Source organism: Bos grunniens, chromosome 7 (genome assembly GCF_055505025.1).
Source record: "Bos grunniens cultivar Pamir isolate PY7600 chromosome 7, Bosgru_T2T1.0, whole genome shotgun sequence".
Taxonomy (NCBI): Eukaryota; Metazoa; Chordata; class Mammalia; order Artiodactyla; family Bovidae; genus Bos; species Bos grunniens.
The window spans coordinates 19,004,717-19,028,946 of NC_141171.1; the positions used below are offsets into that span (position 1 = coordinate 19,004,717).

At 55.8% G+C, this 24,230-nt stretch overlaps 1 protein-coding gene across 6 annotated transcripts in view; it reads left to right on the top strand.

The window, feature by feature from the left end:
* PTPRS (protein tyrosine phosphatase receptor type S) overlaps window positions 1-24,230 on the top strand; it is a 110,879-nt gene that overhangs the window by 35,017 nt on the left and 51,632 nt on the right. For 4 of the 6 annotated variants that reach the window (XM_086410007.1, XM_086410010.1, XM_086410011.1 and 1 more), the window contains exons 1-5: window positions 1,772-1,914; window positions 9,774-9,975; window positions 17,196-17,341; window positions 17,886-18,027; window positions 23,978-24,166. In XM_086410007.1, coding sequence (XP_086266133.1) covers window positions 9,885-9,975; window positions 17,196-17,341; window positions 17,886-18,027; window positions 23,978-24,166 — 568 coding nt within the window. In that variant the 5' untranslated portion in view covers window positions 1,772-1,914; window positions 9,774-9,884. Of the gene's footprint in view, window positions 1-1,753; window positions 1,915-9,065; window positions 9,175-9,773; window positions 9,976-17,195; window positions 17,342-17,885; window positions 18,028-23,977; window positions 24,167-24,230 lie in introns of those variants that run through there. The other 2 variants (XM_086410009.1, XM_086410008.1) reach the window with 2 other exon arrangements.

Sequence of the window (24,230 nt, forward strand, 5' to 3'; positions counted from 1 at the left end):
TTGACCCACAGCACCTCCTGTGTGCTTCCCACAAGGTGCTGGGTTTCCAGGTGTCTGTCCCACCTCTATGAAGCATCAGCTATGGGCCCCCCAGGGTTATCGGGAAAGGAGGTGTCAGAGTATTTCTCAGTTAGCAGCACCTACTATGTGTCCCATGTAGAAGGGGCAGGTGGAGAGTTTGCCTGTAGATGTAGAGTACTTACCATGTGCCCTGTGTTTTGAAGACTCTGGTGTATGGCTCTCCAATGCATGGCTCCCCAGTGCCAGGGGAAGTGGAATTATATGCTCTGTTTTGCAAAAGCAGGGCCCCAAAACGGGCAGATCACCCAGGGAGGGTGCATTCGGTGCTGGGGAGAGATGGGGGTAGACCTAGCAGGGCATGGATGGGCAACCTTGGGAAGTGAGTAGTCCAAGTCCCTAGCAGAAGAGCCCACAGTGGGGCTCAGGGGCTCCCACTGCTGCCTGTGCACCGCCCCCCTCCCCCCCCCATCACAGCCCATGTTCTTTGTCCCGCTGGGCGGTGAGCTTCTAGAGGCTGGGACCTGTCTCAGCTCTGCTGTTTACCCTTGGGCTTTACCTTTCTAGTGATTTGTCATTTTCTGGCTCCAGGCCTTCTGTAGCATCGTGGGTAAGGGTGCTTAGTCGCTGGACCCAAACTTTGGTTCGAATCCCTGCTCTTCCTGACTTTGGTCATTTCTCTCTGTTCCTCCCTAACCCTTTCAGAAAATGGGGGTGATTGACGGTGGGGTGATGTGAGCCATCACAAGGCCTGAAGTATACTTAGATCTCAATACACGCTGGCTGTGGGAGTCGTCCTGAGCCATCGGGATCCGTGGTGGAATTCGCCTGGAATGGGATCAGCCGGGGGAACCGGCCCCCCGCAGCGGCCCATGGTCTCTGTCAGGCTTCTTTTCCCTCCCTGACCACTTCCCCAAGCTCCCAGGACCTACCGGGCCTCCGAATTCCCGGCCTCTCCCTCGGAGTTTTCAAACCCGCACCGGGGCAGCAGCGCCGGCCGGGATTGGCTGCCTGGGTGGGGCCACCCCTCCTTCCCCACCCCGCTGCCCTGTCTTCCCCTCCCCCTCCGGATCGGGTGTCTCGGGCTTGGCACGGTGGCCCCATCTGTTTCCAATCTGGCCCTGTGCTCTCCGCCCCCTCCCCAGGGTTGTGGCTCGGGTGGGGGGCCTGTGCCACAGTGTTCCCGTTCGCCTCCCCACCCCCAAATACCCCCAGCCCCCTACTGGACTCCCAGAAGAAGGAAAGCCTCTTTGTGCCTGCGCCCCTCCCCCACCCTATGGGCTTCTGTGTTCGTAGGGGGCGCGGCCTCTGCCATCCAACCCAGACTGGGAGGGGATTTTCTGCCCCTTCTTCGACCTCCTGTATTTGGGTCTATTTGGGGTGCCCCCTCTGATGCCCTGTCCAGCATCCAGTCTCTCTATCCGTTGCCATGGCCACGATCAGCGCCTGGAAGGGAGAGAGGAGCAGGGTAGGGGGCGCCCTCTGGCATCTGGCCTTCAAAAGAGAGGTTCTTGGGCTATGTCCCTTGGGGCGCCCCCTCGGGTATGTGCACACTGCGGGAGGAGGGCACACAGTGCCCTCCTTGGGGGCCTCCCGGGCACAGGACCCCTATCCACGTAGGCTTCCAGTGCCCACAGATCTGGTTCCCAACTGGTCCCCCCGCCCTACTTCCGGCCAGGCCCCGCCCGAGGTTTGCTCTGGAGCCCCCTCCCGGGGTCCACCCCCTGCCGGCTCCGCCCGTGGCCCCGCCCCGCCCCGCCTCCAGGCCGAGCTCGCTGGGCCTCGGCCTCTCTGAGTACTCGCAGCGCGCGGCGCTCCGGGCGGACCCAGGGAAGGGCTGCAGCCGGCCCGGCCGAGGCAGCGCGGGGCCCCAGGCCCCGATCTCTGAGCCTCAGGGTGAGTGCGTTGGGACCCCCTTCCACCTCGAGGCTCAGTCTGCGCTGGGCTTTGTCTCTTTCTTCACCCCTACTCAGGCTCCCGAGAAGGAGGCGGGGGGGTACCCTCCGGGTTCCCTCCACACCCCCGCTGCGTGTGGTCTGGCCTGGCTACCCACCAGGGACATCTCGAGCCCACCGCTGCCTGGTGCGCCTCCCCCATTCAGACCGGTCGGTCTATTACTTTGGAAAACTCCAGACCGTTATGCTCCGTGGGGTCCCCTCCCCCGCCTGGCCCCCAGCCCGACCTCCTCTCCCACCTCCTGGGGGTGGAGCCAGGCCCCGGCAGCCTTCGCTCCCAGCCCGGGCGGAGGGGGTGCTCTGATAGCGGGCTTCTGATAGGGGGCTTTGGCATCCTTCCCGCTGGGGACCCGCTCTGCAGAGGAGGTGACGGAACTCCGGGGGTGGGATGGGGGTAGGGGCGTAAGTGGCTCAGATCCTTGCTCTTAGCCGCTCCCCAAAACTCCCAGAAAGTTTTCCTCTGTCTGTCTGTCTCTGCGCCCCTCAGGCCTATGGACTCCAGATTTATTCTCTGCGTCTTGGTGTCTTTAATAAACTGAGGGGTCAGGCAAGTATATCAGCTCCCACCGACCCTCTCTCCATGCCTAGCCCCTTGTCCCTAAGTTCCCATGTCTCTGGATCCTCCACTCCCCACCCCCCCGTTTTGTTTTAATTTTTAAATTTTATTATTGAAGTATAGTTGCTTTATAGGGGCTTCTCAGGTGGCTCGGTGGTAAAGAATCCACCTCCCAAACAGGAGACTTGGGTTTGGTCCCTGGGTTGGGAAGATCCCCGGGAGATGGAAATGGCTACCCACTCAAGTATTCTTACCCGAGAATTTTCATGGACAGAGACGCCTGGTGAGCTGTATCCATGGGTCGCCGAGTTGGACATGACTGACTGACTAAAACAACAAACATACTTGCTTTGCACTGCTGTGTTGGACACCACCCCACCCCCCACCTCTTATTGCCTAGAGAGTCCTGCTTCCCCGATTCCTACTCCAGAGGGGCTTCCTGGAGGAGGGGGAAACCCCTGAGGGGGGCTGGCCCAGCCCTCCAAGCTCTGCCTGCCCCTGGATGAGCCTCCCCTCCATCTCTTAATGCTTGAGCAGTTTCCCTACACCCAAGAGCCATGTCGGCTGACATGGTGGCTTCTTCTGGCCTCAGTTTCCCTCTCTGAAAAGGCCATGAACACAGAAATGGCGTGGATCAAATGGGGCCAGGCATGAAGTAGGTGTCTAATAAACGCACATTCCTAGAGTAGGGAAAAGACTCCCATCCTGGAGGTTGATAGGTCTGTGAGGAGTAGAGCTATGATGGGAGACACTGGCACTGGGACAGTCCAGAGGGGGCCGTGATCCTGCCTGGGGTATGCAAGAGGGCTTCCTGGAGGCGGTGACAGCTCCACTGGGACCCGAGTATGAGTGTGCAGGCTGAGGTTGGACGGAGAGTGAGGAAAAGGTGTGCTGGGCGGAGGGAACATCGTGCACAGATATCCCTGTGTGAGCCAGGTGATGAATAGGGACACCCATGGGGCAAACAACGCTTGCAGTGCGATGTGATGGAGTTGGCTGTTCTGGGTGGCTGAGGTTAGGAGTCTAGATTTGAATGGACTTTGATGGAAACCATGGAAGGTTTTAGAGCAGAGGAGGGGCAGAGTCCAACACAGCTACTTCCAGCCCCAGGGTCGAGGGTCAGGACTTGGGCTGAGGACGGGTCCCTGGACGAGTCCACCCTCAGCCTGGGATGAGGAGGTCTTTGGCTACGGCTTGAAGGATGAGTTGACAAATGGGCCCCCTGGAAGGAAGACCTGTATTAGGAAAGGCCCAGAGGCCCGAGGCAGAGCAGTGCGTTCTGAGAACCATGCAAAGAGGGAACAGGGCAGGCCCAGGACATCGAGTAGAGGTGCTAGGGAGCCCGGCAGGTATGAGCAGGGCAGGGGTGCACCCAGATCTTGGTGTTCCAGGCTCCCGCATGAAGCCAGTGTGGGGGACATGCTGGCAGGAGCCACGCTGGCAATGAGGCCCTGCAGGGAGTGTGGACTCTGAGCTTGATTGAGAGCTGGTCTCTGGCCTCAAATCTTAACCCAGCCCTTAACCTTGGTGTGTGACCCTCAACGTGCAGCTAGCACTTTCTGAGCCTCAATTTCCTCCTCTGTCAAACAGAAGGAAGCACGGGGAGCACTTGAAAGGGCTGGGCATGTGGAAGGGACACTCCTTACTTCCTCTGGGACTGGGCCTGGCTCCCCAGGCGCCCTGCCCATCCATTCCTGGCTGTGGGGACCCTTGGGGACAGCTTTCAATACAAACCGATGGTCAATTAAAGGCAGAACCCTGGGCCTTGGTCCTGGCTCATTCCTGGAAGGTAGCAGGGCCAGCCTCACCTGGCCTCACCCTGAGCCCATTTCCCCGTGGGAGGACATTGAGGTCCCAAGAGGGAGGGGGCCTCAGCCAGAGCTATGTGGAGTCCACCAGGGGCTGCAGAGGCAGAGCTTGGACTCTGTGTCAACCTTTGGGGACACAGCAACCCAGGGAGGCCGGAGGCAGGAATGCCCACCCTCAAGGGGATCTGAGGCCCTGGGAAAGGGGGTCCAGGCTGCAGGAAAATCCCTGGGCCCAGAAAAGAGGCAACGGAGCCAGAGAGGTATAGGGGGGTGGGGTGGGTGTGATGACCATGAGACTGTGCATCCCTGAGGGACTTTTCCTTTAATAGGGACATGCTACCCAGCCTTCCTTCTGCCTGGCCTTCGGAAATCCCTGAGAGTCAGAGTTGCACAGATGAGCCCCCTGGTCCCCAGGATGGCCCAGACCCAGAGGCGGGGCAGGGAGAGGCAGCAGGGAGTCCTCAGACCCCCAGGAGACCTTGCCTCGTGAGGGCAACACAAAGCCTATTTGCTGCCCAGTCTTGGTCATAATCACCCTTTTATGCTCCCTGCTGTGCGTGGGTACACAAAACTGGCTCCAGGATCGCATGACCTGCGCCCCGGCGCCTGACTGGAATGGGTGCCCACTCACCTGCTCTGAGCAAAGCCTGGGAGCCCCTAGAGGCTGTCCAGCAGCACCAGGCCCAGAGAAGGTCATTCATTTTCCTGAGATCACACAGCAGCTAGGGAAGAACACAGTCCTGTGTCGACATGGCCTGTGGAACCAAGGCTCCGCCCAGCTGAGGGGCTTTGGCAGAGTCTCCATTCCTCTGTGAGCCTCAGTTTCCCCATCTGTGCAGGTTGAGCACCCACCGGTGCCCAGCTGCTGGGCGTGGATGGTGGACAGCTCGGCACCTGGCACAGAAGCAGGCAGGGATCCACCCTGGGTCCTGGGTTCCTTGTCCAAAGGCTGCTCCCTCCCCTCCTCCTCTCCTCCACACGCTGTGCCCAGCCTCATTGGCCACACAGGTTATTTCCTGTGACTCTCATGGGTGGCTGTTCCCTTCTTAATGGCCACGCCATCCTCCAAGACCTTGGGGATCTCACTGCGTCACGCTGCCCCAAAGCTTCCACCTCAGTTTCTCTTTCTCAGCCGTGATGGGGCTGGTGACCCAGGCTGCTTTATGTGTGATGGCCATAGAGGAGGCTTGGCGTGATGCCAGTCTGGCCACATCCCCTCCCCCCTACTCAGAGGCCTCCCCCTGAGGCCTCCTTGCCACTACTCTGCCCTAATCTCTCCCCATCTGCTCCTTGCCCTTCCTCATGCTGTTCCCTTCTGTGGAGACACCCACCCCCATTCTGCTTCCCCCTTTAATTCTCAGCCAAGTAATCACGTGTGTGTGCATAAGTCACTTGAGTCATATCCGAGTCTTTGCAACTCCATGGACTGTAGCCCTCCAGACTTCTCTGTCCATGGGATTCTCTAGGCAAGAATACTGGAGTGGGTTGCCATGCCCTCCTCTGGAGGATCTTCCCAACCCAGGGATTGAACCCACATCGCTTAACATCTCTTGCATTGGAAGGCGGGTTCATATTAACATTAAATCTGGAGGTGGTAAGGTCCAGGCAGTGGGCATAGCACATGCAAAGGTCCTGGGACAGATGTGATGGAGGAACAGGGAGCCCCTGTGGCATGAGCAGAGTGAGTGGGGCGGGTGGGTGGAGGAGGTCCTGCAGGGCCTTTTGAGTGGTGGGGAGGACTTGGACTTTTACCCCCAAAGGAAGGGGCATGGGACCTGACTTGGATGCTCACTGGCACCCTCTGGCTTTGAGGCGGGGACAGACAGGGCAGGAGACATGGAAGGTAATGACAGCATTGGTCCAGATGAGCAATGATGGGACTGGACCAAATAGAGACAGAAAAAAGGGTAAGAAGTAGACAGACTCAGACTAGACTTGGAAGGCAGAGCTGATAGGATTTGTTTATCTTCTCCCCTGACCCCTTGTAGAAGACTCCCACACCCGGGTCTTGGAGGAAGCCAGAGGAGGGGGAGAGGCAGGGGCTTTGCTATAGCAAGATCCTTTAGGAAGGGTGGGGGCCTGAGAGACCCTGGAAATTGGAACCTCTGTGTTCTGTCTGATCCTCTCCTACCCCTATTCCTGCCCCAGGCCTTGAAAGCCCCCAGTGCTCTGTCCTCCCCGCCCCCCCACCCCACCCCCCCACCCACCACCCCCCCGCCCAGCCCAGCAGGCTGGACTGGCCTCTTCGGGGGAGTCAGGAGCTGATGGCCGGGCCCTGCCTGTGCCTGGATCAGCCCCATCCTGCCCAGTCATTGAGAAGGCGTGGGCCCAGTGGGTAATTAGGGGCCTCCCAGTTTAGAAGGCAGCTGCCCTTGGCTCCCATGGGGCATGGGGAGCGGGGGAACATCGTGGCCGGGGCCCTTCATGCAGGTGACCCCTGCCCATGCCAACTTTTATTGGAGGTGAGTAGACAGGAACTAGGAGGTCACTCCCACCTTACCCCCATGCCAGGGAGACCTGGCAACCCTGGGTTTGGCAGCCTGTGTTGCTATGCTGCCTCAGTTTCCCTGAGGCTCTGTGCAGGCCTGACCTGCCGATCCAAGTGGTCTGGGCCAGAGCCCCACCCTGTTCCCCAGATGGGGCTGAGCCTATGTGCATCTGTGGGCAGCGTCAGCTGCTGTGGTCACCCTGGCCGCAGCTGGCCATGGGCCATTTCTCCAGCTAGGGCCCTCACCGTCCCCGTCAGCCACTTTTGCTCTTAAAGGGCCTGTAGAGGGATTGCCAGGGGAGGTGGCTGGCTCCAGGCTTCCGTTTCCCCATCTGCACATCCTGGACCAGTTGGGTCCCAGTGTGTGTCTGTGGTCTGACTGTGCACGTGCCTGTCTGTGTGTGTACACGTGGATGAGGAGGGGGTCTGACTATGCGTTTCTGGGTGTATATTGTCTGGATGGGTGCAAGCTCAGTCTGCTGACTGCCTATCTCTGTCGCCCCACTCTGTGCCCATATCTGAGTCTGGGGGCTGTGTGTTTTCACCTCCCGTCCCCCATGGAGCTCACATCTGCCTCCGTATTCATGTTTGCCCACAACCCAGCTGTGTGTGTATGTTGCTTACGTGACCGTGACCCTGTGTGTACATGTCTCACCCGGCTGTGGATCTGTGGTCTTGGCGTGGACTGGTGTCTGCCTCTGATCTGACTGTTTACATATGCTGTCAGCCCCATTGCAACCCTTTGTCTGGAGCTTGATTTTGTGCCTGTCCGTGTGCCTGTGGTGAGTGTTATTGGCCTGACTACGAAGAATTGATGCTTTTGAACTGTGGTGTTGGAGAAGACCCTTGAGGGTCCTTTGGACTGCAAGGAGATCAAACCAGTCAATCCTGAAGGAAATCAATCCTGAACGTTCATTGGAAGGACCGATGCTAAAGCTCCAATACTTTGGCCACCTGATGCAAAGAACTGACTTATTAGAAAAGACCCTGATGCTGGGAAAGATTGAGGGCAGGAGGAGAAGGGAACGACAGAAGATGAGATGGTTGGATGGCATCACCAACTCGATGGAGATGAGTTTGAGCAAACTCTGGGAGTTGGTGATGGACAGGAAGAGTTGGACATGACTGAGCGACTGAACTGAACTGATGCGTGTGGACCCATCTCTGTCACCTGACTGTACATCTGTGATGGTGTCTGGTCTCCCTGACTGTGACCTGACTGTGTGCAAGCAGCCTCCATCTCTGTCTGGTCTCACTGTGGTCTAACTGTGTGCCTCTTGAGCCCCCCAGCCCCCACTCTTCTCATCGTGATTTCTCCACTCTCCACCCTGGACCATGACCCGGCCACCACCAGCCCAGCCTTCCCCTGGGGCTGCTCTGGGGCTGGGCGAGGTGACCGCAGCTGGGTATTTTGGGATCCAGAATCACGGGGGCTGCCCCATCATTACGTGGCACCCATCCTTGTGGCCATGGCCTGGACCCACCCAGGGCATGGCCTCTCCCTGTCCCTCCCTTGTGCCCTGGCTAGGGAGGGCACCGGGGAGGGGGCTGTCCCAGGGTTTGGGTCCCGAGAAGGACCCTTCTGCCTTAGCCGAGGTTGAATTCCCGTGGGAGAAACAGACACTGGTGATACACATTTGCATTTGACTTGCAAACTGGGATAAATGCCGTGGAGGATGAGCTCAGTCGTTTCTGAAGCCGTGGGATGTGGCATGGGGGTGGGGGCTGACCTATGAGAGGCAGGGAGGGCTTCCGGAGGAAGCGACAGTGGAACTGAGACCTGTCACGCAGCAGTTGGGGTCGGGGGGAATGGCATTCCTGGCAAGGAACATAGTGGGTTCAAAGGCTTGGAGGTGGGGTTGAGCTGGGGCTGTGTGGCCATACCTCCCAAGGGAGGGGGCAGGAGATCAGCAGGAACGGCTTCCTCTGGGGGTCACAGGAGCCATAGGTGTTAGAGCAGGGCAGGAACCAGCAGGGGTGTTTGGGAGGGAGGATCCATCTGGTGGTCAAAGGGTCCTGGTTGTAGGGACAGTCGGCAGTGTCACCTGGAGCCTTGGCCTTCAACAGGCTCAGCCTGGGAGGGGAAGGACTTCGATGTTCAGAGTGATTTCTGGTGGGCGGGGGGGAGCTCAGCCTGGGTGGGGTTGGGGGGCTCAGCCAAGGTCTGGGGTCTGGGCTCCATTAGAGCTGAGGCTTAAATGGGATCAGGACCCAGCCAGGGGGTGTCTCTGTCCATTCAGGCTGACATAAAAAATATCACAGAGTGAGCAGGATTATAAACAACACTCATTTCTCACGGTTCTGGAGGCCGAAAGCCGAAGATCAAGATGCTGGCAGATCTAGTGTCTGGTGAGAACCCGCCTCCTGATTTGCAGATGACCCTCTTCTAGCTGTGTCCTCATGGTGGGGGTAGTGGGGGAGCTCTCTGGGTCCCTGTGAAAGTGTTAGCCACTCAGTCATGGCTGACTCTTTGCAACCCCATGGACTGTAGCCCACCAGGCTCCTCTATCCATGGGATTCTCCAGGCAAGAATACTGGAGTGGGTAACCATTCCCTTCTCCAGGGGATCTTCCCGACCCAGAGATCGAACCTGGGTCTCCCACATTGCAGGCAGATTTCTTACCGTCTGAACCACCCAGGGAAGCCCCATTATAAGGGCACTAATCCCATTCATGAGGGCTCCACCACATGACCTGATGGCCTCCCAAAAACCTTTAATACCATCCACATGAAGGGTTAGATTTAAGCATCATGATTTTGTTGGGGGTGGAACACAGACATTCAGTTCATCATAGGGGCTCAGTGCTTTTTTTCTGCTCCTTCATCGCCCCATGACCCTCGAACCCCATGATTCTCCTCTGCCCCTTTGTGATCCTCTAGCTGCCTCCCCCACGAAGGCACCCTGGATTCCTGCTCCCCTCTCACAGCCCCTTTGTTTATCTCTGCAGACGCTGCCCCGTCTGACGCTTGGCTCGAGGCCTCTCTGTGAGGGACCTGGGGGGCTATCCCCCGCTCCAGGGTGGAGGTCAGAGGTCGAAGTTTGCAGGTCACGGCTGAGCATGGCGCCTGCCTGGGGCCATGGTGTAGCGTCTGTGATCAGACCTGTGGGCCTCCTTGTGGTCCTGCTGGTCGGAGGCTGTGCTGCAGAAGGTAAGTGCGGGCATCTGAGTTTGCATGTGCGCATGTGAACACATCTCCCCACCTCTCCCTGGGGGCCCGTGGTTTTGCCAAGCAGAGCCTTTGTGCTCCGTGAACGAGGCCAAGTAGAATGCTTGCTTTGTGCTGGGTCCTGTGAGATGCAGAGGCAGATCTTAAGGATGGTATTAAAAAGCAGTCATAGTAACAGGGGTGACCATGTGGGTTTCCGAAGCATCGACTCTGCACCCAGACCAGTGGTAAATGCAGACTTTATCTGCCTCCTCTCCCTCCACCTCACAGAACCCAGCTAGTCTCATTACCATCCCCATTTTTGGATCAGAGAAACCAAGGCTTAGAGGAGGAGGCAGGGACTTACTTGAAGTCACTCCTGAAGAAGCCGCAGAGTTCACTTTCCCTTGCCACAAGTAGAAACTCCAGTGACCAGTTGGTTGACACACAGGCAATCAAATCTTCACAGGAGGAGCCAGGGGAGGCTTCTTGGGAGAGAGGGCATTGGATCTGGGGTTTTGTGGGTATGTAGGAGTTTGCCTGTAGAAAGGGCATTACTGGTCAAGGTGTTATCACATGGAAAGGTCTGGAGTTAAAAAAAAAAAAGTTTCCTGTATTTTGGGGATGGGCAAGGCTGTGTTTGTGGAAGTAATGTGGGAAGGATGAGGGTTGGTCCTGGGCCCAATGCCAAGGTCTGTCTCACAACTAAGGGCCTGCTGCTACTGCTGCTAAGTCGCTTCAGTCGTGTCCAACTCTGTGCAACCCCATAGATGGCAGCCCACCAGGCTCCCCCGTCCCTGGGATTCTCCAGGCAAGAACACTGGAGTGGGTTGCCATTTCCCTCTCCAATGCATGAAAGTGAAAAGTGAAAGTGAAGCCGCTCAGTGGTGTCCGACTCTGAGCGACCCCATAGGCTGCAGCCTACCAGGCTCTTCCGTCCATGGGATTTTCCAGGCAAGAGTACTGGAGTGGGGTGCCATTGCCTTCTCCGAACTAAGGGCCTAGAGGAGTGTTATTCAGGCCTATAGGGACATTAAGTGTCAAGTCAGCAGAAAAACTGGGAATCCAGTATTAGGCTGGATTTGAATCCTGACTTTGCTGTCAACCTGCTATGTGACTTTGTGCCAATGAGTCAGCCTCTCTCGGTGGCTGTTTCCACCATGATTGAATGAGACTCAGCATCATCCACCTCCCAGCATTCCTAGGACATGGACATGCCATAACCCCTGCATGCTGCCTACACATAGTAGGCCTGCAATCCAGGGTTATCACGAGCATGAGAATTATTGCCCCTGGGTGAGAACACCAGAGACATACACACCTGCTTCATACATTTGTGCTTTTTCTTGTTTTCATAATATTTTACAGTAAATGCCTAACCCACTCAGATCAACTACCACCGTCTGATGAGATGGATGCTGTTCTCCCCATCCCCATTGTACAGATGAGGAAGCTGAGGCACAGTGAGGTTACATTACAGCCAGGAAGCAGCCTGACTGCCTGGTGCCAGAGCCCAGGTTCCTACCCATCACCCCACATTGCCTCTGGGTCAGCGGCCAGACATAACTGGGCCATGATCTGGCCAGTCACCTTCTAGGGCCTGTATCTTCTGGGCTATATTCCTCATAGTGGGAATGGCAGGCTGAGGGTGGCTGAGCATTTTTAGTTAACTCAGGGTGCCCCCTGCCCTTGGTACTGCTTATACCGGGGCCAGAGCATTCTCTGGGGGGAGGGTGTCCTGGGCACTGTGGGATGTGGAGCACCCCTGGCCCCATCATCTTGATGGCACCCCACATGAGAACCACTAATTTAACACACACTAGTGGAATAAGTCATAAATCTGTGACCGACAGTTACCAGCCTCAGGCAGAACGGAGCTGAGATTGTCCCCATTTATAGATGAGGAAACTGAGGCCACAGAATGTCTGTGGTGAGGAGTAGGGTGGAAATCACAGTCTGGAGACTCTCCTGACCCGGGTTCAAATCCTGTGTCTGTCATTGGACTATGGCTGCTTCTGTGCTCTCATTCATTCAGTGGGTTTTTAATAAGCACCTACTATTGGTTTAGACCTAGGGGACAAACCAGATATCCCAGCCTCTTTTGGAGCTGATCATCTCATGAAGGACCAACGCCAAGTGTGCAGGATGGTAGACACGCCCAGGAGCAAGACAAACAGAAAGGGAGATGAGCTTGTGAGTGGAGGGTTGGGGGCTGCATTTTAAATGGGTGAGAGGGTGTTACACTGCACCAAGAAGATGGTATCTGAACAGAGTCTTAAAGGAGCTGAGGAGAGTGCCCCATTCATGTTGGGAGAGTGTGAAAAGTGTCCTGGGCAGAGGGCATAGCCTGTGCAAAGGCCCTGGGGTAAGAGGAAGGCCTGGCATCTTGGAAGAAGTGAGAAGCCTGTGTGTCTGGAGCAGAGTGAGTGAAGGGGAGAGCAAGGAAGGGGCAGGGCAGGTTTTGCAGGGTCTTATGTGGAGAAGGCAGTGGCACCCCACTCCAGTACTTTTGCCTAGAAAATCCCATGGACGGAGGAGCCTGGTAGGCTGCAGTCCATGGGGTTGCGAAGAGTCGGACATGACTGAGTGACTTCCTTTTCACTTTTCACTTTCATGCATTGGAGAAGGAAATGGCAACCCACTCCAGTGTTCTTGCCTGGAGAATCCCAGGGATGGGGAAGCCTGGTGGGCTGCCATCTATGGGGTCGCACAGAGTCGGACACGACTGAATCGACTTAGCAGCAGCAGCAGCAGCATGCGGCAACCCACTCCAGTATTCATGCCTGGAAAATCCCATGGACTGAGGAACCTGGTGGGCTACAATCCATGGGGTTGCAAAGAGTCGGACTCGACTGAGCAACTTGTGTGTGTGTATGTGTGTGTGTATGAGCTACTGAAAGACATGGGGTTTTGCTCCCTGGGAGATGGGAGACCCAGAGGGCCATGGGCAGAATGAGTGGGCAAGACCTGACTCAGATACTCACAGGTCCCCTCTGGCTGCCAAGGGAGGACTGGCGGAGGTGGGGTGAGGGAACCAGAGCAGAGGGTGAACCACTGCAGGGAGAGTGACCCAGGGCATTAGCGCCAGGCATGTAGCCACGCTACTTCAGTGGGTGCTCCCTCAGGGAGTCCTGTACTTACTGATTATATATATTTATTTATTTGGCCATGCAGCATGTGGGATCTTAGTTCTCCGACTGAGGATCCGACCCTTAATCCCCTGCACTGAAAGTGTGGAGTCTTAACCACTGGACCCCCAGAGAAGTCCCTGCAGTTGTTACTACTGTATCCCTATAGGTATTGGTAGTGGCCTAGACTCAAACCCAGGTCTCCATCTCCAAAGCTGGGGCATCTTGATCCCAAGAGGTGGTCTGCTTAGCAGGAGCCCTGACACCTGGGTGGTCAGCGGAAGGGCTGTGGGCACCGTGATTGGCATTGCCAGCTTCAAGGAGAGTAGCCCAGGTCCTCAGGGAGCCGCTTGGGTGGGGGCTGTCAGCGGGAGAAAGCCCAGGCAGGCAGCTGGGATGTCCACCGCCCAGCACCAAAAGGAGCGGTTTCTGCCCCAGAACCAGCTCTCGGTCCTGGGGGACCTTCCCAGGACGCGGTGTGGCTGGCCCAGCCTGGATTGGAAGGGACGGGAGGGTGGGTGGGGCTCTACCTCCGGCACCAGATTTTCCTCTGCAGAATCTGAAATGGAAAAACAGAAATCGAGCCAAGCCCTTCCCAACCTCCCAGTGCTGTTGGCATCACCACTCTGAACCTCAGTCTCTTCATCTAAGAAATGGAAACACCCAGGGTGCTCTCTGTCACCAGAAACCCACAACCCTGTGTATCAAGTGTACAGTGTGCAAAGCTTTGGGAACCAAGTGGGACCAAGTTGGAATAGCTCTTGCCCATCACAAGCTGGGTGAGCAGGGGCCAGTCAATCACCCTCTCTGAGCCTCGGAATAGAGCTGGTGTGAGAACAGGCCCAGCACAAAAGGAACGCTTGCTTGCCTAAGCTGCAGCCATACCCCAGTGTCTTTCTTGTGTCTGGAGCCCCTTTGCCAAGAAGAGGAGGGGAGGGTTGTCCAAATAAGAGACTTTAAGCATCCACAAGAATTAGTCTAATGGGAGATGCAGCGGGTGGAGAAAGCTTTTCTGGGCTGGCTGGGCTCCCAGAGCTGCCTGGATGTAGGCTGAGAGGCGTCTGCCCTGAAGAGAGGGGGAGCCAGGGAGCGAGTGGGCAGCTTCATTTCTCAGTATTTGGCAAACATCAGGGTTCAAGTGCCTCCCAGGTGGCGCTAGTGGTAAAGAACCCAACTGTCAACGCAGAAGACGTAGGAGATGTGGGTTTGATCCCTGACTGGGGAAGGTCCCCTGGAGGAGGGCATCGCAACCCACTCTAGTATTCTTGCCTGGGAAATCTCATGGACAGAAGAGCCTGGTGGGCTACAGTCCATAGGGTTGCAAGGAGTCAGACATGACTGAAGCGACTTAGCACGCACACATGCACAGGGTTCAAAGCCCCAGTTTTTCAAGGGTCACCGAGCTCAGAGAGGTAGTATGAAGGAGTCCCCGGGAGTGGGGTCCATTTCACACCCACCCTGCCAGGTGGCACGGGACCAAGTATTTCAGCCCAGTGTGATCAGGGCTGTGGTGGAGGGGGGCACCCAGGGAAGGATGGGGACAGAGGCGGTCCTGACCCAGCCAGTGGTAATCCAAGAAGGCTCCCTAGGGGAGGTGCTGGCTGAGCAGAGGTTGAAGCTGCCAGATGCAAGGAGGAGAAAGGACAGTGCAGGCTCTCGTCGAATCTCCTTCCCTGGATTGGAGGGTCCTCGGGGTGTGTCCCCGGCCCCGCGTGGTAAACAGGCAGCTGGATGCTTTTCCCTCCCTGCAGCTGGCTTCTGCCCTTCCTTCCAGCAGCTCCCGAGGGAGGGTTTTTCCCAGAAGCAAGATTCCTGACCCAACTGCAGTGACTTTCCCCCCTGACCTTGGCTGGGGACGCTTATGGCCCCAGTCACCGTTCCAGGAGGAGGGGCGGGCCCAGCCCGGGGCTGCTTAGCATGGAGCAGCAAAACCATGTCAGTCAGGCTCTGGGCCTGGTGGGTGAGAGGAGCAGAAGATGCGGGCTTAGGGTCAGAGAGACCCAGGTTCAAACCCCAACTCGCACAAGCTCGTTAACCTCTCTCAAGCTGCACAGTCCTCTCTGTATAATGGGATGAACAGTCACCTCCTCGGTAGACAACACAGGAGTTGAAGGAGGCCACACATGTCTGCACGCAGTGGGTCTACTGATTTTCCAAAGAGATGGCCAGTGTAGACTCACAGGGTCATATCAATGGGAGCACAGCCTGAAATGAGGGAGGTGAGGCCAGTCAAGCCATGGGATTAGGGACTCTGTATTTTGTTCAAGACCCATCCTGAGTCACAGATGGTAGAAATTGGGGTTTGTGGAACCTGAGGTCTTCTTGAACTTCTCACTGAGTAGCCAAAACTTTCTAGATGAACCTCTGAGGCCCAATTGTTGCTCAAACTGGAGTTATTGATCCTCTATGCCTCAGATCCCAAACTTTTACTTAATATATTTCTTCAATCTACTCACCTTTCTAGTCAAACCTTACAGAAATAATAATTGCAATTTATCTGCAAATACTTCTCAGTCTAAAAAAGGCACCAGGGTGTGAAGCCTCCCTCCCCCTAAGTCTGGCTACCTGCTTTCTCCTCTCAGAGGCAGGTGTTGTTTCTACACACACACACACACACACACACACACACACACACTTTACCCATTTTCAGTTTTCTCATCACACAAATAACACTCACTACACATTTTACTCCTCATTTTTTGTCCATTTTGTAGGGTGTCTTACATTCCTTCCCGAGTAGCTCATTACAGAAGTATCCTTGTCCCTTTTTACAGCTGCATAATATTCCACTTCGTGGGTGGCCGTATTCATTTAATAATCCCCTTTTGTTGGATAGATGGGTTGTTTCCTTCAGGACCTTCTAAGCATGTTGCAGCCCTTAAATCTGTTGGCAAAACTCTGAGAAACAACTGAATTCATTTTATGGGATATCTTATATCTTTACTATGGCTGGAAATCCAGGATCCCTTTGGGCAATTTAAAGGTTACTGTGAAAAGTCCATAAAAAAAAAGAGAACAATGTTAATGAGCTCTCACCAGGTGCTATAGCCTGAGTGAGGTCCAGACTTGAAGCTGTCTAGGTATAAAAGACATCCTAACTCCCACGGGAGACTTACCTGGGGAGATTTTAGCACATCACATCATCATGAGGGACAGAGGATGTGGGCACAGGACCAGCCCCATTCAAATCCCTGCTCAGCCCCTGGCTGGCTGTGTGTCCAAGCAGATGGCTTGCTTCACCTTTCCTGTGTGTGAAATAAGGATTATGGTGGCTCTGCTCACCCAGCACTGTCAGAAGAATTTTTTTTTGAGGGGGGCTACACTGCACAGCGTGTGGGATACTAGTTCCCCAACCAGGGATCAAACCCACACCCCCTGCATTGGAAGCTTAGAGTCTTAACCACTAGACCACCAGGGAAATCCCTGCCAGAAGAACTGGATGTTTCTGAGTGTACACCATCTGCATACAGTAGGTGCTCAATAAGCATTTGCTCTAGTGGCTGGCAGCATCCAATCACCTGTTCTGAGCTTTGGCCTCCTTCTCTGACCCTTCGTGTTTGGACACCTCCCACAGATGAAGAGGCTGGTGCCTTGGGTTCGAGCGCTGGTTCTGACCTCGGGTCCCTTGGTCACCCCCCGCCTCCCTGTTCAGTGCCTCAGTTTCCCCACCTGTACCATCGGGGGATTAGGCCAAGCTATCTCTTCCCAAGCCATGTTAGGACCAAGGACCCTCCAGGGTTTGGCTGGTCACTACTGAGGGCTGAATTTGGGGACCCTAGATTCTCAGGGGTCTCCCCTCCCACTTTCCTTTGTGGCACTACATCTGAGTGGGTGTGCCCACAATGAGGCTGTGTCCATGTGTGTGTGTGTGTGGCTCTTGTATCCATAGCGGGGAGGTGGGGTGCTGGGCAGGCCCGGGGTACCCATGGAGGGTGAGCAGTGCCACCATTTCTCCTTCGTCCTCTCCAGCCCTCCTGTCGGGCCCACGTGGTACCTCTGTGGCCAGGCGCACTGGAGGGCACGTTTACCTGGCCCCATGGGGTCCTGGTCACATGCCCAGGCCCACCAGAGCCCCTTTTCCTCTTCTCTCCCCAGAGCCCCCCAGGTTCATCAAAGAACCCAAGGACCAGATCGGTGTGTCAGGGGGCGTGGCCTCCTTTGTGTGTCAGGCCACGGGCGACCCCAAGCCTCGGGTGACCTGGAACAAGAAGGGCAAGAAGGTCAATTCACAGCGCTTTGAGGTGAGTGGCCAGGGAAGGGAGGGGAGACAGCCCAGGGCCAGCCCCCCGACCCCACCCCACCCCCGCCATGGGGCCATGGCCGCTCAGCCATGGAAGCCGTCCCAGGAACATTGCTACGTGGAGCTGGCTCCCTCTCCATCTGGGACCCTTCTCTTCGTCCACCACCTCCCTGGCAGGTACAGGGAGACACGTGCTCCGTGAGGGCTCTGCCAGGCTCGCTTGTTCTGCCACCTGTGTGCTGTGTGTCCTCAAGCAGTGCCCTGCCTCTCTGAACCTTTATCTCACAGAAGGGAATTTGCAACCCTGTGCCCATGTCCACGGTCAGACATACACGTTTCCACATTTTGCATGCCTGTCCCCAGACTTACGTGTGTGTGTCACGAACCCATGTACACACAATACCCTTTACTCGTACAGACCCAGTTTTCTGCCTTCAGTATCTATACAGGGCCTGTACACACACCTGTGTATAGCCCCCAGCTCCTCTCCTGATCACCCCTGGGACTCCAGCCTCACCCTGACCTCTCTCCCCTCCCCACGACAGACGATCGAGTTCGATGGGAGTGCAGGGGCCGTACTGAGGATCCAGCCACTCCGGACACCCCGAGACGAGAATGTGTATGAGTGTGTGGCCCAGAACTCAGTCGGGGAGATCACCGTCCACGCCAAGCTCACTGTCCTCCGAGGTATCGGGCTCCCCAGGGTGTGTGGAGGAGGCCCTGGGGCCTGGTTTTGGGGACAGATACCAAAGGGATCCGTGAAAGTCTTGCTTTGGATTTTCACTTGTGGGGGACTTTGATCTCCTTTTTTTAGCCCATAATACCACTGGGTCTTAGAGCCTTCTGGTAGGAATTTATTGAGCCTTTGCAGAAAAGAAGAGCAGCCTGTTAAGAGACTGGCACAAAAGGTGCATCCAACTGAAACGGAGAATTCATTTGTTCATGTAATTAAAATGTTTGTGGATTATAACAGCTTCAGGTTCAGCTGGATCCAGGAACTCATACCATGTTCCAGGGTTTATCTTCAGACTCTGGGTGTTCTCTTCCCTATCAGCTGTATTCTCAGTGATATCTCCCCATTAGCTCCAGACTCTGGGGCCTGTACACGGAAGAGAGGACTAAGTGACTCAGGACTGTTCATTGACCCACCTTGGGTCAGATGACCATCCCTGAGCTTGTCACTGTGGTTGGAAGAAGAAATACTCTGATTGGCAGAGTTTTCCCTGAAGTCAAGGGTGGGTCAGCCCATGTAGACAGAGTGAATAAGGGGTGGTCTCCCCAAAGAAACAAAGGAGAAATAGCTGGCTAGGCAGAAGCAGCTAACCACACCTTCCCACACATTCCCATGGATCCTTCCTGTGGACTGCCTGCTGGCCTCCATAGGCTGGGGCACCAGGAAATGGCTTCCTTATTGTAATACAGCATCATTCAGACAGTCTTACTGCAAACCCGCCTCCCATCTGCCCACCAGCTGCTCCCAACTGCCTTCTCCCTTGCAAGGTGATTAATTTAACCTAGGGGCCTGCAACTTGAGTTCACATCCTGGCACTGCCATTCTGTAGCTTTGTGACCTTGGGCAAGTTAATGAACCTCTCTGAGCTGCAGTTCCCTCACCTCCAAAGTGGAATAATAATGATGTTCACCACAAGGGATTGTTACACAAACCACGGAAGTGGACAAAACAAGTCCGGCACTAACGGTGCTGTGTGGGGAACAAGCATTTGGTTGGTGCTACCTATCTGATATTATTGCCATCATTGTTGTTCTTCTGATTGTGACAGGACAGCTGCCATCAGCCATTGTGCAGCTGTGGGGTGGGTTCTGCCTGTCAGCTGCAGCGCCACTCTGACCCTCTCTGATCTCTAAGAAAAAGCCACCCGGGACTTCCCTGGCAGTCTAGTGGTTAAGACTTTGCACTTCAGCTGTAGGGGACACAGGTTCGATTCCTGGTCAGGGAACTAAGATCCTGGTATGCCACGTGGCCCAAAGAAAAAAAAGTACAAGTCACTGCCAGCCATTAGGGGGCAGGTGGTCCCCCCATGTGGCTCCCAGGTTGGGAGTCACCCAGTGTCCTCTCTGGCAGCTTGGAGCCCTGGGAGGAGCCGTCATATTGGCCACAGGGCCACTTGATCCCAGACCCTGATGTGTGCCCGCCCTCGTCTGTTACCGCCTGGAAATTCCTAGTAATTTTCGAACAAGGGGCCCCATAGTTTCATTGTGTGTGGGGCCTGGAGCTGGTCCTGCTAGGGGATGGAGGAAGGGGGAGGGGAGGGGAGGAGTCCGCCTGCCCCAGTCCGCCCCGCCTCTTCCCAGCAGATATTTTTGCCCTGACCTTTCCCCGGGCACAGCCTGGCTCCCGCTGTACACACACCACCCGCCCCCCGTCCCCCACCCCTCCGCCCCCCGCCCCGCGTGCCAGCCTCCATTGTAAGCGCTCAGAGAGTTAAAAGGACACGCTGTGAATCTATTAACTGCCCAGTCTCTGGGAGTCTGGGAAAGACACATCTCCGCTCCCTGCCCCCCATCTCGGCCCTCAGCATCTCTCTGTTCTCAGGCCGCCTCAACAGACGTGGTGCTTGGGCTGGGCGCTCAGCCCAGAGCGTTTGACCCGGAGCGCCTGTCCCCCTGTCTCCTTTGAGCCCCAGGGACCCGCCAGCTGAGCGGGAAGGTCCAGGCTGCTGGGCCCAGCCCTCCCCCCCACCTCTCTTCCCTCGCTGCCATCTGATTGTGGACGCTGCGCACGCCTCTCACGCTGTTGTTTTAATTAAACTCCGAGGAATCCAGCACAATGTGGTACTCGATGAACATTTTTGTTTAATTAGGAGCTCTTGGTAACGTCAGGCGGCCGCAGCCTACCCCCCCACCCTGGCTGGCTGCCGCCCACAACGCACGCCCCTCCCCCGCGGGGCTGCACGCACCCAGGAAGTGCTCACATGTGGACACACGTGGGGTGTGGGTGAGCACACATGCACACCCTTGTGCACACACACAGGAAACGTCAGCACAGAGGGACCCTGGCAGCCCCAGCCTCCAGCATGTCTAGGCCAGCTTTGAGCACCTAGACTTGAGGCCTGGTTATCTTGGCCCGACCCTCCAGTGACGTCATCAGTAGCCAATCAGGATCATGCAGTGAGGTGGTCCAGGCCTCCGGGCCCAGGAAGAACGAACTGGGTGTGAAACAGCTCAGCCAGGATCCAGCCGCTTTGACCCGACAAGTCCAGGCCCGGCTTGGGGGTTCTGCAGTCATTGGCTCCATCCAGCTTCCTCCAGATTTAGCCCAGCTTGGGTTCGAATTCCAGTCTTGCTGAAACTGGACTGTATGACTCAGGGCAGGTGTGCCCAGTGTTTGAACCTCAGCTTTCCCCTCTGTGAAATGGATCCCTTCTCAGAGGCGGATACAGGAAATTACCTAACATTGCCTGGTACATACTTAGTGCTCAGGTTTTGGGACTCACGCTGTTTTCCTCTATGAAGTGACTCCTGCCTGGACGGGAACCACAGCTCTGTTGTTTAACTGCGGACATGGGGTGATAGTGTCCCTGCCCACCTCTCCCTCACCCGGTCCTGGCTTCCTGCACCCTCCAAGTACTTGGGTCTCTATTCTCTCCCCACATGGTGTCTTCTTGCCTACCTCTTCCCCAGTCCTCTGTCCATCCCCCAATAGCCCCGCCATACCTTGTTTCCCTCTTGGGCATCTGTAATCAAATAAATGAGTGTTATTTCCTTTTTACGCAAATAGCAGCTTTGTCTATACCAGGAAGTGGCAAGCTTCTCCTGTAAAATGCCAGAGAGTAAATATTTTTTACCCTGCAGGCCAGAAAGTCTTTGTTGCAACTTCTCAGTTCGGGCCAGCTGCTGGGGATGATGAGGAAACCAGTGGGTGTGGCTGTGTGCCAATAAAACTTTATCAACAAAAATAAGCAGGGGGCCAGACTTGGCTCAAGGGTCGTAGTTTTCAATCCTTGGTCTACACATCTTTCACTTTGTCCAGTTAGCAGTGCATCTTGGACTTTGTTCTGAATCTGTAAGGTGATTCCTTCTGCTGTTTGGGGGACCTGCCCTGTGGATGGCCTGGCCTGTGTATAATGAGGGTCTGTTGACAGACATTTAGATTGTCGCCAGCCTTTTGCTGTTAGTATTGGCACCTTGGGAATACCTCTGCCTTCCTCCTTGGTGTACAGGCTTAGGGGTCTCAGGTGGGTGATGCCAAGTCACCCCCACCCCTGGTTCCACGGGACCAACACACATTTCTTCCTGCCCCAGACAAGCAGGCCTGTGTCTTCTGTCTCATCAGCCCTGTATGCAGTCACTTTCTTGTCACTTGTCACTGTATCACTTGTTCATTGGGGTGGGATGGGGACTGTGTTAGTTTGCTAGGGCTGCTCTAACGAAGTACCACCATCTGGGTGGCTTACTTCACATGTTTTTGTTCACAGTCCTGGAGGCTGGAGGTCCAAGATCAAGGTGTCGGCAGGGTTGGTTCCTTCTGAGGCCTCTTTCCTTGGCTCAAAGACAGCCATCTTCTCCTCCATCTGTGTATGATCTCTGCTCTGTGTGTGCCTGGTTTAATCTCCTCTTCTTAGGGGGACACCAATCCTGTTGGATTAGGGTCGCACTAGTACTGCCTTTGACTTAATGATCTCTGTAAACTCCTTATCTCTAAATATAGTCTAATTCTGAGGTCCCGGGGGTTAGGGTTTCAACCTATGAATTGTTGTTCAGTCGCTAAGTGGTATCTGACTGTTGGCAGCCCCGTGGACTGCAGCATGCCAGGCTTCCCTGTCCTTCACCAACTCCTGGAGCTTGCTCAAACTCATGTCCCTTGAGTCGGTGATGCCATCCAGCCTATTCATAGGGTTTCAACGTGTGAATGCGGGTGGGGTGCATTTCAGCCCATAACAAGGGGATGGTGGGTGTTTTAACTGTTGCTGAGGCGGTATGCCCCACCCCAGGGAACCCTTTGTCTATTGTGGATGTGAGGCCAGACTGGAGCTGCGGTATTAGGGGTCAGAACAAAAGGAACCAGAAGTCCAGGTGCTGAAAGGGGGAAGGCAAAGTGTACAGGAGGGGGCAGGACCTGCCAGGAGGCCCTGAAGCCGCATCCCCCCTCCCTGGTGCCAACTCCAGCTGAGTCAGGCCGCGGAGCCCATGGCGCGACATGCAGGTTACACGAACGGAGGCCACCCGGCTTGTCACCTTGGTTGTGTTAGTTTCAGGTGGCACAGCAGTAAAGAATTCTCCTGCCAACACAGAAGGCACAGGTTCAATCCCTGGGTCAGGAAGATCCCTGGAGGAGGGCATGGCAACCCATTCCAGTGTTCTTGGCTGGAGAATCCCATGAATGGAAGAGCCTGGTGGGCTACAGTCCATAGGGTTGCAGAGAGTCAGACATGACTAAATACGCACGCATGCCAGAAACCAGCAAAGTGAATCTGTTATACAAATACGCGTATCTACTCTTCTTCAGATTCTTTCCCCATATAGGCCATTATAGAGTACTGAGTAGAGTTCCCTGTACGATCCAGTAGGTCCTTATTCGTTACCTGTTTTATATGTAGTGGTGTGTATGTACCAAGAGAACCACATTCTTACCCATCACTAGAACACGGGGACCAAGTCTCCAGGGAGAGGTATTTCCCCCCCCACCACCACCTCCATCTGGAGGCTAACCAGTGAATAGGGAGACCGAGGCCAGGAGGCATGCCTCTCACAGATTGGGAGTAACTGAGGCTGAGTCATTCGCTCATTTATTGAGCACTTACTGTGTGCCAGGACCTACATGGGGTGGTAAGGACACGGCAGAGACACAGATGCGTTGTGATCTATGGAATTCGATGTTTGGATTTTCTAGAGTACGGGAGGGTTTTACTTTTTATTATTAGTTTTTGACCACACCATGAGCACGTGGGATCTTAGTTCCCCGATCAGTGATGGAACCCATACCCCTTGCAGTGGAAGTGCAGAGCCTTAACCTCTGGTCCATCGGGGGATTTCCCAGGGTGTTTATAACTTGTGACTGCGAGTTTTGCCCAAGGTGATGCTGGAGGGGGCCTGATGACTTTGGGGGACCAAGGTCACTGGTGTGGCTGGATGGAGAGAGTGAGAAGAGTGAGGCTGGCCCGAGATGGGGCTGCCAAGGCCACTGGGGGCCAGTGCCAGGCAAGGAGCCTGGGTTCTTCTGGAGGGTGGAGGAGACTACAGCAGGGCGGGCGACACAGGGTGGTGTGGCCCTGTTTCCATTTCGAAAAGCTCCCTCGGGCTGCTGTGATGTAACCCAAGGGCTCTGTAACTTCAGCACTGTTGACATCAGGGCCGTTCTGGGCACTGTGAGGGGTGGAGCAGCATCCCTGGCCCCCACCCACTTGATGCCGAGAGTGACAACCATGGACATCCCCAGACGTGGCCCAGTGTCCCCTGGGGGCAGGATTGGCCCCGATCAGAGACACTGGTCTAGCCTGATGCCCTCCCAGCAGTTACCACAGTTGCCCACAGACAGAGGAGGAAACAGGCTACAGGAGATTACCCATCCAGGCAAGGGCTGTCTCCAGGGCCCATCCCCAAGCCCCACCCTGGAGGGACAGCTGTGCAATAATTGTATCTCTGCTGTTTTCCCCATCACCCACCCCCGCCGCCCCAGAGGACCAGCTGCCCCCCGGTTTCCCCAACATCGACATGGGTCCCCAGCTGAAGGTGGTGGAGCGGACGCGGACGGCCACGATGCTCTGTGCTGCCAGTGGTAACCCGGACCCTGAGATCACCTGGTTCAAGGACTTCCTGCCCGTGGACCCCAGTGCCAGCAATGGGCGCATCAAGCAGCTGCGATCGGGTGAGCGCAGGGGGCCAGGAGGATGGCAGGGGGAGGGCAGCATCTCAGGGCCCGCGCCCCGGGA